Source organism: Syngnathus floridae, chromosome 18, assembly GCF_059516105.1.
Source record: "Syngnathus floridae isolate MCC-2025c chromosome 18, RoL_Sflo_1.0, whole genome shotgun sequence".
In the NCBI taxonomy this organism is placed as follows: Eukaryota; Metazoa; Chordata; class Actinopteri; order Syngnathiformes; family Syngnathidae; genus Syngnathus; species Syngnathus floridae.
This window is the reverse complement of record NC_142430.1, coordinates 5,220,441-5,233,451: the sequence shown is the minus strand read 5'-3', so window position 1 is coordinate 5,233,451 and position 13,011 is coordinate 5,220,441. Positions and strand designations below refer to the sequence as shown.

The window sequence follows — 13,011 nt, the reverse complement described above, 5'->3', positions numbered from 1 at the left end:
GGGTCAACAAAGGTTACACACAGTCGAGAGGAGACCTAGCGTGATTCTCCCTCCATACCTGATGGCTGGCCTGCGTGCCTCTGGCTTGCACGGTGGCCAAGCGATCGTAATATCTGGAAATAGGGTTGTCGTGTTCGATCCCCTTTTTGGCACAACGCTGCTTGTAGATTTCTACCAGTGACAGAGACGAAGGGTTGTCCTCCACGAGCCGCATCTGAGGAGACACCGCCACCACTCTCGGCACTAGAAAAAAAGAAAAAGAAAAAGAGAGATGAGGGGCAGAGGAAGGAGGCATCACGTCAGTCTAAACCGAGAAGGCTGCGGGTTTAACCGCGCAGTCAAAACAAACCTAAACATTTACAACACTGGCTGTGCCTGATTGAAGGAATTGGCTTGGAACCCACGGCTGAATTCCGTATCCTTACTTGCCCCTTAAATAAACCAATCAAGAGCATAAATGGAGAGTAGGCAAACATCTGAGCGGAGGCGAACCACAGGGGGGCGGACGGTGTGGGAGGACAGAGCCGGCTTGAGACGGAAATGAAATTGTGTGTGCTGTGCTTGAGGCAGACGGCCAGAAAAAGAAATGAGTGGAATGCAGTGTTCCCGATATCCAAAAGTGTTGACTTACAATGACCACAATAGCAAAGCTTATTTTTCTTCGCATGTCTAGGGCATTTGTCATTGCTTATTAGCACAAAGCTTATTTATTATCCGAACTTTGTCACCCTTTTTTCCGTGGTCCTACCAGTAAAGAAGAGGTGCCTTTTGGTGGTCTCCTTTCTCTTCTCCAGACAAGGGTTGAGGAGTCGAAGGAGCTGCAGAACCCTCTCCTCGCGTCGGGATTCGGTCAGGCAGGCGTCGTTCATCACCAGGTAAGGGTAGATCTTGCCGTTGTGCCCGCGAATGTAAAGGCGCCGTGCTGCCGTATTGTGCTTCTGGACAATCTCCACTCTCGGCATGAACCTGAGGAGAGGAACCGTGAGCAAATAACATATGTCTATTTATAGAAAATCCAAAAATGTGAAGTGGAATTTTCCAGTGCTAGTCACCTGGCAATTTTGATGTAGTAGTGCGTCGGTTTGGGCATGAGGAACTCCCCGGGGATCTCCACCTCTGCAGTCTGAGCGGAGAAATTGCTGAGGAAGCGGCATTTCTCCTCAATGAGGAAGAACTTGGGCAGCTGCTTGGTCTTAGCCTCCAAAATCTTGATCCATTTCTTGAGCTTGGAGATCAGATTGTGGAGCTTCATGGAGCCTGGCACGCTAAAGTCAAAGTCTGGTGGGAGTAGAAGACAAACAAAAACAAGAAGTTAGCCCACAAGTGAGACAACAAACAACAACTGATGTGTTTACCCAGAGGCTTGCTAACACCAAACCGTGAGCACGAGGCCTCGGTGACCTTGAGAAATGCAAACCTTCCGGACTGCTCCATTGGAGCTGATCTCAGCTGCCAAAAGTACACGGCTGGAACACGAGTGGGCAGCTCCCAGGTGTGCTTGTGCATGTGTGACCGTTAACCTTCCCCGGAGCTGTGTACCCCCCAAGCAATTACTAAAAACATAAGCCCTCTAACACATGAAAAAAAAAATTAAAAAATCAAATACATAATAAAAATAATCTAGAATTTTATTTATATTTAATAATAATAATTTATATTAATTTGTAATAATAATTGAGGCAACATTACAGTAAGCCTGGCAGGCAGCATAAGTATTTGCTTCATTGACTTAAAATCCCCTTCAGGAGGTTAAGACATCATTAAATCAGAGCTACAAAAAAAAATAAGAGTGTTAAAGTATTAACCTGCATGCACCATGTTTTGATGAGCTGTAATCAGCAACAATGAAGGAGGAGGCGAAGCAAAGACTTGCAAAGCCCTTCTGGATGGGAGGTGAAGATGCGCGCTACGTATAGCTTCCCCCATTTGAGGCTTTGCCGGTTCTAACATATCCATGACAACCGCAAAGCCGTGCCCTTTCAAAACCAGTTCAATCTCTGTCAAAGTGAGAACACCTAATACTTTTTAAATGAGCCTTTATAAAATTGGAGATGAAAATGTTCTTTTAGCATTGGCCCATTTTGTTGCCTGCAATTCACCTGCAGCGGTAAAATTGCGACGGTTCAGAGAAATTGCTACAATTTATTGCTCTCAAATAGCAGCTACAAAGCAATGCAGTAAATATTCAATCTCAGACCAGATACAGAGCGAGCACTTAAGTTGACTCCTCTAACAAGCAGCAGCAGCAGACTCCCCGGGAGGCTGCGAAAGTGGCAAGGGCGAGAAAGTTGGACAGCTTGCTCTATGACCCGTGTTTTTAAGCCACTTCTGGTTCCATCTGCCCATCTGACGCCAACATCCATCATATGCATGTTCACTCCGAGGGGGGGGTCAGTATGGCATGTAAAAAGTTAGTAAAGCCGACAATTGGAACCCGGAGGGAAATGAAATCGTCATAGAAACCAGACACATTAGTGTGCTGTCAGTAGCAGGTGCAAAACCAATATGCGGCGTAACGCTTATCCTACCCGAAAAGGCATTTACACGGCAGAACACACAGAATTTGAATAAACCGAAATATTACGCAATTTCCTCCTAAAGGAAAATGTGTTTTTGGGAGTTTGCAAACATATTTTTTAAGGTTGTGTTAAACTTATAATCATATTAATATCTAGTATTGAAGTGCTCGTGTGGATTGGTGGGGGCCGAGGAATGTGCAGGCAAACTGCATGAACTTGTTTTCTTCGAAGTGTTGTGTATAGGCCCAGACAGGGAGTACCGGACGAGATAATCTCAAGGTCGGTGAGAAAGGAGAACAACAGCACATCTATGGGACTGGGCATCGAGGGGAAAACCCAACCGCCTGACCTCAGCGACACCTGGACGGGGAGGAGATGGCCATCCACCAATCATCTCACAATATTTTGCATGCTTTAATATTCATATTGTGTTTCTTTAAAACTGGGCAACCCGGAAGAATGTGTCGTCTTTTGGTGGTCACAAAAACGCACGAGTTTTAGTGTGAGGGACCCGGGACCCAGGCCTGTATTAGTGCGCTTTGTCAGGAATAAATAATTGGTAAATTTGGTCTGATTGATCTACTGGTCTTCTCTTTGACAGAACGAACTCGCAAAATTGTTAGGTGCGCCAGTGTGTGGATTAGGACATAGCAATTTATGTGTTAAGTGTTGATCACAATTTGGAGTCAGATCAATAACTAGAATCCGTAACCTAACAATTTCTTGGTGACCGCGGACGTGATGTCAAGAGAAGGGTAATTGACAACTCGTGGTCTTTAGCCAAGACACCGGACAGTGTCAGGGACACTGTCTCCCGGTCGGCGAACCGTTTGGAATAAGCGCACAACGTTGAGCTGGTACGACGTCTCCTAAACCCTGAGCTCATCACCGATAAGGTAAGCAGAATACCTGTTACTATAAGTCGAAATGCTGCAAATTGAAAGAGGAAATTTAAGAGGAGACTGTCGTTCAGATCAAATAAGGAGTGCATGAAGTTAAGATACATACGGTGAATAAGTTTGGAACTTACGTGTGTAACGTGTACGGTAAAGTCAGGGACTTACGCGTACTAAGGATAGGTCAGGGACCTAGTGCTTCGTCGTGGCGGACAAGGGTGCGATGACGATCGTATTCAAATAGCTGGGGTTAATAAAGAGATCCCCGAGGGGAAGTGAGGCCTCCTCAAAAAATATCCGGTGGTAACAGTTCCTCCTGTGAGAGATCAGACCGCTAAAATATCCAAAATGAACCAAATTGGGGGGAGAGTGTGTGTGCGCGCAGAGGATCCTCATGAGTGGGTGTGTATATCAGTGTGTGTGAGTGAGATGTGTGTTCTATGGAAGAAATCAGTAATGGAGAATGTTTAGGAGGCTTTTGAGCGATAATAGGGAAATTGAGAAGTGTACAATGGTGTGTTTAAGTTGGTTAGAGAAACTAAGATGAGCAAGGTGTAGCAGTAGAGAAAATAGGGCGTGTGTGCAATAGAGAAAATAAGACGTGTGTGGCAGAAAGTTACTAGAACGGTGGCTTGATAGGATGAGAATAAGAGACAACAAATGTTGTGTAGAAGACATTGAAAGATGTCGAATGTGAACATGATGAAGGGCGCAACAGCAAAGTTGGCCTGCCCTTTGAGAAGTTGAGACTGATGAGCGTGCCTGCACTCGCGCGTAGTCGCGGGTCTGGGCTGTGCGCGTGGGCCTGTGCTATGCTCGTGCGGGCGGTGGGCCGGCATCATGATTGTTGCAGGAAATGGCCAGCCTGTAACCGGTCAACATTGATGCCGCGACCCCCCCCTCGCACGGGGGGGGGTGCTATGGCCCGGGCGGGGCAGGGACAGTGTGAGTTTCTCAGTGAATGTTTGAAGCAGTGAGATTGAAGGAATGTATATGCTGATGTGGAAGCGCAAATTGTGAATGGTATTGACCGATAGAAAGTGGCAAAGAAGCTACATGAGAGATGGATTGTGCGTGCGTGCGTGCGTGCGTGTGGATGCGTGTGTGTGTGTGTACGTGCGATTGTGTGCGCGCTCGGTGTGTGCGTTTATGTGCACACCCTGTGTGGGTGCAGGCGTGTGAGGAGGAAGACTGCATGGATCAGAGAATGTTCAAGAAAGGGGGGGCTAACTCGTAAATAATGAGGAGCTATTGGGAGTAACCTGTTTGTCCTTTCTTTAAGGTTAGGTTAAGTTAGCAACATGAGCGATTTAGAGGTTCAAAAGAAAGACAATTAAAAGAAAATAACATTTTTGATTTGGACAATTGCAGGCTAACAGGAGCATAGATTGTTTTTGTTTGTTTTTAAAGATATATTTAACAGTTTATCTCGGTGCAGTAAGGATATAGCAATTTTGAAAGACTTAAAATTAAAAGCAAAATTACATTTTAATTCTGACACATGCCAGCTAACATGAGGATGGCAAATAAATGAATAAATACTCGCTCAAATGCGGCATGTGTTTTAAATTGGGCGATAAGACATTCACTTTCAAGCACTATCATTTAGCGCTGCTGACAACAATAATTTATGAGATGGTAAACCAAGGAGGAGTGTCATAGTTGGAACACAGGCGCTGTATGACCTATAGATTGAACAATAACATTCACCGCATATACAACCATGTTGGTAGATTGTTAAATTACATTACAGTTTATTATAAAGGATTTCGGAACTTTATTTGATGATAAACACTGGAACGAGGATTTTAGCCGTGTTAATGGGTAGGGTGGATGGATTACTCAAAAAAAAAAAAAAAAAGCATTTGATAAGGGCGGCTTGATAGTAAGATGATGAGTGTGCGCAACTGATAGGATACAAAATGTTAATAGGAAGATTTGGGGTGTAAGGAACAAATACTACACATGAAGACTGATAACACGAAGATAGTTTTGTGAAATTTGTGTCCCAGTGTGTGTTCTGCCCTAGCGCATGGCACAAGTCCTGAACTGAGTCCTTGTACTCTACTGGCTGCCTCAAAATCAACAGAGGACTGTCCCTGGTCATGAGACACCTTTGACCTTTGGGAGAACAACAGGAACTATTATCATGCTTAAAGGGGGCAAGCACGGCTCTTCACAGGACAAGAACCATACAGTTGGTGGAATACACACAGTCGCAGATCAAAAAAATAGACTGAAAGAACAAAGACAAGATGGATGCATTTGAGAATGGCGGACGGTCCAGCCCTGAATCATCATCATGAGAATCTAAGAGGAGAGGCTGCTAAAGACTTGCACGAGTCACATGAAGTCAAACTGGACACATTGCTAAAGACTGCTGAAGCATTACAAAGTTGGTGGAGTATGGGACAAAAGGGATGGAAGTGTGTTTGGGTGCTGGGACAGACATAACTGAGGAGTTTTGATAAAAGAGGGAATAATAAGGATGCTTATTGACACTGAAACGGGGATAAAAAACAAAATACATAGATATGGTCAGTGAAGATGCACTGACAAATTATACGACAGCGTGATCAGAAACTTTGCAAAGTGGACATTGATCAATAGAAATTAAATAATTTGAATCATACATTTCTATATGTAACTTAGCATTTCGAATACATAATTAATCTAACTGAAATAATGAAATTTTATAATTGGACCAGTGAAAATTTGGATTCGGGCAACAGAAGGCTGAATTGCTAAACTTAATTGACCTTTATCAAAGCAACAGAATTTAATTACACATCAACTGCGACTGATTTATAGGATGCATATTTCAGCTTGAAGGGGTGAGGGGCCATAAGAAAGTTGGAATTCTGGATAGTCAGCAAAATAGTAATAAAGGGCACTACTTAATTTAAAAAAAAAGAATACAGTAGGGCTTTAAATAACGAATACATTGACATGACCCTTGCGACAATTGATGTAAATGGCAATTTATGATAGGCATTTGGGGTTAGGATTAACAATCCATCCATCCATCCATTACTGATGCGGCTTGTCCTTACGAGGGCCACGGATGATTAACAATAATAACTAGAATTATTAATTTCCGTAGAAATTGCGTGTGAAGGCGAAGAGGCTGAATAAAAATTCGGGGAAAGCCACAAGATTATGTTTAAATTTGGAACGTGTTGAATTGGTCAGAAAATTGATAAAAATATAGAAAGAATTTTGTAAAATTGGGCGTGAATTTTAAAGTTGAAAATTTGAGAGGGGGGAGTGAGACTCGCCAAGAGGGGCAATAAAGTGAAGCAGACTGAGAAACATATTTGAGCTAGACAACAGGAAAAAGGGGGAGAGCCAAATGATGACGTAAAAATCCAGAGGGAATAGTCGGACCCATCTTTATTGAATTTAATTAGGATAAGTAATAGAGACCGAGTTTGTAGGAGCAATCTGAGGTTATGGAGGCTCCCCTGACACGCGGGTCCCACAGTCGGCCCCCCCAGATAGACATATATGACAATTTGCGATGAATCTGATGGGCGAGTTTATGGAAAATTGAATTGGAGATTTTACAATAGGTCATGTTGACAACTATGTCCAAATGTGAAGAGTTACTATTAGGAGTCAATGTTTGCCTGCACACTAACATACTAACTTTGAGTGTGTGTGTGCAGTATGATTGGCCAGAGAGGTCTGAAGTTGGGGTGATGTGTTTGCAATTGAGGATAAAATTCCTCTCACCTGAAGGGGTGGTACAGACTGGAGGGTCTGGAACTGGTAAGTGATGAGTTCTGACCGGAACCATGGCTCAATGATCAATCAGGGGCACCATCGACAACAAAACGGTGTGATGGAGAAGGCCCATTTCAGTGATATGGTCAGACAAGACAGAACTAGTATCGAACAGCAAGACTTTGGACGATTTGACGTGTGACGACTTTGAGCTCACCCGACGGGGTGACGGACTAGGGGGACAGTGACCAATTGTTTGACGCTTGAACGTGTTTGCGACAATAGCACGCTCTGCTTTGTTTTTCTGTGTGACTTGATTTTTTTTGCAGCACCAGCCACCAGCCAAGGAGCGGATTGCGCGTTGCTTGCGTAACTTGTTTTCATTCTTGCAGGTTGTCGATTGCGTTCGTGGAAAGTTTGTGTTGGATTTACAAGAATATGTTAACCCTTGCCCTTTTGGTTTTTATGATGAACTTGTTGATGACGTGGTTTTCAGGACATGATCCGCGGGCGCCAGGATTCATTTTATGACTGTTTTTGTTTTGATACTTGATGTCTGTTTTTGTTTTTGTGTGTACAAATGTCCGCTGTCAGCAGGGCTATAAGCTCACTGACAGGAGTGCGATGATTTTTGTTTGTGTTGCCGAGTGTGTGGTGGACAGTCAAGTTTCAAGGACTTGGGGTGATGGTCCCGGGGCCCAGATGGGAGCTAGAGGTTCCGCGGGCCTGGCTACAATGAGAGTGGTGATGAGAGGGGACGCTTTGCAGGTTCCTTTTGATACGTAATGACACATTGGGTGAATGTGTCAAAGGGGGAGTGGTAAAATAGAAATGGGTGAGTAGGTTTCAATTTGTAATTGTGATATACAAAGTTTTTTTTCCAAATTCACTTGTTTTCAAGCTTTAACAGGACATGCCAGAATTCACCCAGCAGTGATGGAAGGAGCAGAGGAAAACCAGTGACATCTGGTTGTGGTGTGGTGATGACAAATTATAGGATCGCTTGCCAAAGAACGCATCAGGTATCTGTTCCCTCGTGTCTTTGATAATGCCTGTGGTGGTTATCCCCATTGAAATACAGAATCTCAATTGGGACCTGGAGTCCCCACTGGCGGGGCTCCTGAAGCGAGCCAAAAGAGACGTTTTGCCCCCGTGATTGAGCGACGACGATCCCACATATATTGACACTATAGGAGTGCCCCGGGGTGTGTCAGATAAGTATAAACTCGTTAATCAAGTGTTCTCGGGATTCGAAAGTATCTTCCTATGGATCACCCCCAATAAAAATGTAGACAGTATTAATTACGTTCATTACAATGTCCAACGACTGGGTAATTATACAGCTGAATCATTCGCCGCAGTTCATGAACAATTGGCTGCAACGTCGTTAATGGCGTTCCAAAATAGAATTGCGTTGGACATGCTATTGGCTAAGGAACATGGTGTATGTGGAATGTTTGGTGATGCATGTTGTACTTTCATCCCAAACAACACGGCACGAGGAGGCCGACTGATCCAGGCGTTGGAAGGACTAAGGACACTGAACAAAAAGATGAAAGATCATTCAGGCCTACACACCGATATTTGGTCTGATTGGATGAAAACGTTCGGAAGCTGGAAAGGCCTCATCATGTCTGTGCTTGTTGCTGTGGCTATTTTTACTACAGTTATGATTTTATGCGATTGTTGTTGTATTCCATGTATTAGGTCACTCACTGTCCGGTTGATCGAGAAAACCGTTGGCCCGTTGCCACCGATGGGCCAATATGCCCTGGTGACTCAACATGAGCAGCGGGGGGAAGGAAGGATCGACAGCGCGCTGGTAGCTGTTTGCTAGGGTAACAGGTGATGACCTCATAAATGAGGTCATGAGAGGGAATAAAGGAAAATGTGTTTTTGGGAGTTTGCAAACATATTTTTTAAGGTTGTGTTAAACTTATAATCATATTAATATCTAGTATTGAAGTGCTCGTGTGGATTGGTGGGGGCCGAGGAATGTGCAGGCAAACTGCATGAACTTGTTTTCTTCGAAGTGTTGTGTATAGGCCCAGACAGGGAGTACCGGACGAGATAATCTCAAGGTCGGTGAGAAAGGAGAACAACAGCACATCTATGGGACTGGGCATCGAGGGGAAAACCCAACCGCCTGACCTCAGCGACACCTGGACGGGGAGGAGATGGCCATCCACCAATCATCTCACAATATTTTGCATGCTTTAATATTCATATTGTGTTTCTTTAAAACTGGGCAACCCGGAAGAATGTGTCGTCTTTTGGTGGTCACAAAAACGCACGAGTTTTAGTGTGAGGGACCCGGGACCCAGGCCTGTATTAGTGCGCTTTGTCAGGAATAAATAATTGGTAAATTTGGTCTGATTGATCTACTGGTCTTCTCTTTGACAGAACGAACTCGCAAAATTGTTAGGTGCGCCAGTGTGTGGATTAGGACATAGCAATTTATGTGTTAAGTGTTGATCACAATTTGGAGTCAGATCAATAACTAGAATCCGTAACCTAACACTCCCCATCCCAGAAAAGCGGCTGTGACAAAAGTCTGCCGTTCAGATCCCTGACTAAAACAGCAACTCATGCAAATAACGTTTGCCGTAATTGGATTTGAATGCCTCCCTGCTGCCAGATGTTATATATGCTCACATAAACCCATATTTTCCGGCCCACAAACCCTGTGAAAAGCAAGTGAGCCACTAGCACGGTGCGGGGAGCTTGGCGGCTCAGCCGTTCTGTAAACCCTTTTTGTTCCGCTTTGGCGAAGGCTCGGGCTCGGCCGTGGGGACAGCTGGGTAGCCGTGGTGGACGGGCCGGCTGGCGGCGAGGCGGGATGATGTCTGGCTGCGTGAGCACAGCTGGCGCCGCAACATCTGGCGAGATTTAGCGGCGCGATGGCGGCGTTTGCGTTGCTCGTTCGGGCGTCGCCGCGTGAGACAAACAACGGTATGTAACCAACCTGTCGTGAACTGGCCCTTCATCTTCTGGAAAACCGGGTCTTGGGCCGTAGCTTGGGCGCGGCGGGCCAGCGACTCCGAGGCGGCGCTGGAGAACATGGTGGACACGTTGGAAACGTTCTCCAAGCCCACACCAAAGGTGCTGACTAGTTTCTTGACAAAGTTGAGCGTGTGCGGTGTGATCTTGGCATCGGACACGGCGCCGCTCTTCTCGAAGGCCACTGAGTAGCACTTGGCCAGGCCTTGTTGGAGCTGCCTCAAAACCTGCATAGACCAAAGGAACCCGTGTTCACACCCCAAACAAAGAAAAAAATACAGTAGAAACAAATAAGCATTTTTTTGTTCTCACCTCTTCATGCCAGTTCTCCCTGAACCACACCATCTGGTCCACGATTCCCTCCAGGGAGGACAGGAGGGTGGGGTGGAGCTCACGCTGCATGTGCATGATTCGGCTGCAGCGCCACATCGGGGCCGTGGCCCTAATGGGTCCAGGGTCCGAGGCCCCCGAGTGAGACTGGGACCCCACCGAAGCAGGCTGCTGTTGCCCTGAAGCGTCTAAGGATGCAACTATTTTTATTACAACATATCAAATCAAATGGAGAATCATTTCATTTCCACCATGTTGTGTTCTTACCACTTTTGTAGCGCTCCCTTTGCTCGATCTTGAGCGTCAGGTAAAGGGTGCGGATGGGGAAGTAGACAGCCTGAGGGTAGACTCGTCCCACCTGCCGGATAAAAAGGGAGGGTCACATATTACATTTCAAGGACCCCCCCCCCCCCACATACCCAAAGGGAGGCTGACAGAGGTGGTGTGTGTGTGTGTGTGTGTGTGTGCCAGGAGCGAGATCACACTGATACAGCCAGCCTGCCCCTGCTGTAACAGAGCAAGTCTTTGAAGCGGTGTGTCAAGGGAGTTGGAATGCAAAACTGAATGTGAGTGATGATGAAATTGACCTTTTCCCTTGACAAAAAAAAAAAATCACTGACAACATTGGATACTGAATCACTGAGCGATTCGTCGATTATTACCGATTATTTGTAGTTTGTCAAAATAATGATTAAAATGTTTTTTTAAAGGCTATAAAAGATTGTTTTGGTGTCGTCAGAAATAAAATAAAATAAAAAACGTATAATCGAAAAGAGAACAAGGACGGAAATAGCAGGGAGGCGACGAAGCAGACAGGAAAATGGAGGTGGCATCTAAAAGCAGCATTAAAGATGAAAGAGAAAGCCAGACAGACAGGCAAAGGACGGAACGACAGATCAGCACGCAAATGGGAAGTTAAGACTTCTTCTACGTGGCAGAAGGGCAGAAGGCTTAACAAGAAAAAAAGGTTGGGAGGGTGTACGAGCGGGGCTGCTGAAATTCGCTCTTAACTTCTGATTCATCTCGCCACCTAGCCCCAGGCGCGTTCTGCCTCACCTTCATCAATTTTTCAACATACGTTTTTCAAACATCCCTCCGCTAAGAAAAAAATTCTAAATAATTCAGGAAAATGACCGCTGTAAAGCCCCCCGCCATGCATTAAAACAAGATTCACTGTGAAGTGAACCATGCTCACCTTTTACTAATCGATCATTACAAAATGGATCTATACGGTAATTATGTCACTGGCATGAAGTCGGTTCAAAAGTAACAAACCCTCATCTTTTTTTTTAAACAATATCACCGCCGTCTACTCTTTGAAGACTGTCCTCGCGCAGAAAAAAAAAAAAAAAACTCCATTAACCATACGCAAATTAGTCCTTGCATTAATTACTCGGCTCCTGCAATTTGGATGCGTACAATTTTGTAATCATTTCATGTGCAAATAATTTAAAATCCAATTCGCTGGGGTCGAGTGGGAGCCAATAAATGGGGTGTCAAAGTGGAGGAGTGTGTGTGTGTGTGGGGGGGGGCTAAATGCTTAATTTGCTAAATAGAATGCAGGCTAGAAAGAGATCGCTTGAGCTTGAATGGGGTTAATTCATCGCTATTAGAAAGTCGCCGATGAAAACTGAAATGCATGAGCCAGATGTGCTGGACTGGATGAATGGAATGAAACAAGAACACCAAAATAGTTCATCAATGGCATCGGGCCACATTTGGACAAAATGTTGTCGCAACCACTGAAGATCTTTCATTCCTGTTATTATTAATCAATGACTTTGAAAGAGAATATAAACACCTGGCTTATTAGATTGAGCAACGGTTTGCCTTCAGATCCAACCAAGCAGGTCAGCAGCTGCGGTATCCATGCCAACCACTGGATGGGCGGGACTCCGATGCAGTACTTGTCCACCGCGTTTGCCAGAGTGTCCTTGTCATCAAAACTGAGAAGCCACAATACCTACAAAGAAATGACAAGAAGGCTGTGAAATTTGGTAATAGATGGAGAGTCTAACTTTTTTGGAAATAATATTTTATATAACTCAATCAGGGTGGTCTTTGGCTCATCAGTCAGACTGGCTCTGCACAGCAGGAGGGAAGTTTGCAGAGCGAGGCAAAGATCCTTCTGGCTGATCGTTACAGCCGTAAATGATGAGACGACGTAGGAGGCCATTTCTGTGCCGTGCCTCATTATGGGGAAGATATTACGCCCCCCCCCCCCCCCCCCCCCCTCTGTATTTCCGACCAGGTTACAGATTGCGCATAATTGCTGGTAATGAGCGGTCAACTGGCCGGATCCATCAGCGAAGGTGGTGTCGCCGCAACCGCATTGTAATAGCATATCAAGCTAGTAGCAGCGACGATAATGCTATTTAATTCAAAGTAGCGTCTATTCATGTATAGAAGCAATTGTGAAGGAGCTGCGATGAACGTGCTGAGGTGTGTCTGTATAAGTCGGCGCGATGCTTGTTAGCGAGGAGTCCGTCTCATTACCTCCCGCATAGGGTTCGCTCGACTGGCGAGTGCGATAGCATTAG

At 45.1% G+C, this 13,011-nt stretch overlaps 1 protein-coding gene across 2 annotated transcripts in view; it reads right to left on the bottom strand.

The window, feature by feature from the left end:
- The window catches only part of trrap (transformation/transcription domain-associated protein), a 47,312-nt gene that overhangs the window by 3,298 nt on the left and 31,003 nt on the right, over positions 1–13,011 (bottom strand). For both annotated transcript variants that reach the window (XM_088359365.1, XM_088359366.1), the window contains 7 exons: positions 12,273–12,434; positions 10,739–10,829; positions 10,454–10,659; positions 10,107–10,368; positions 1,053–1,278; positions 749–966; positions 59–243 (listed from right to left, as the gene is read on the bottom strand). In XM_088359365.1, coding sequence (XP_088215491.1) covers positions 59–243; positions 749–966; positions 1,053–1,278; positions 10,107–10,368; positions 10,454–10,659; positions 10,739–10,829; positions 12,273–12,434 — 1,350 coding nt within the window. The remainder of the gene's footprint in view (positions 1–58; positions 244–748; positions 967–1,052; positions 1,279–10,106; positions 10,369–10,453; positions 10,660–10,738; positions 10,830–12,272; positions 12,435–13,011) is intronic.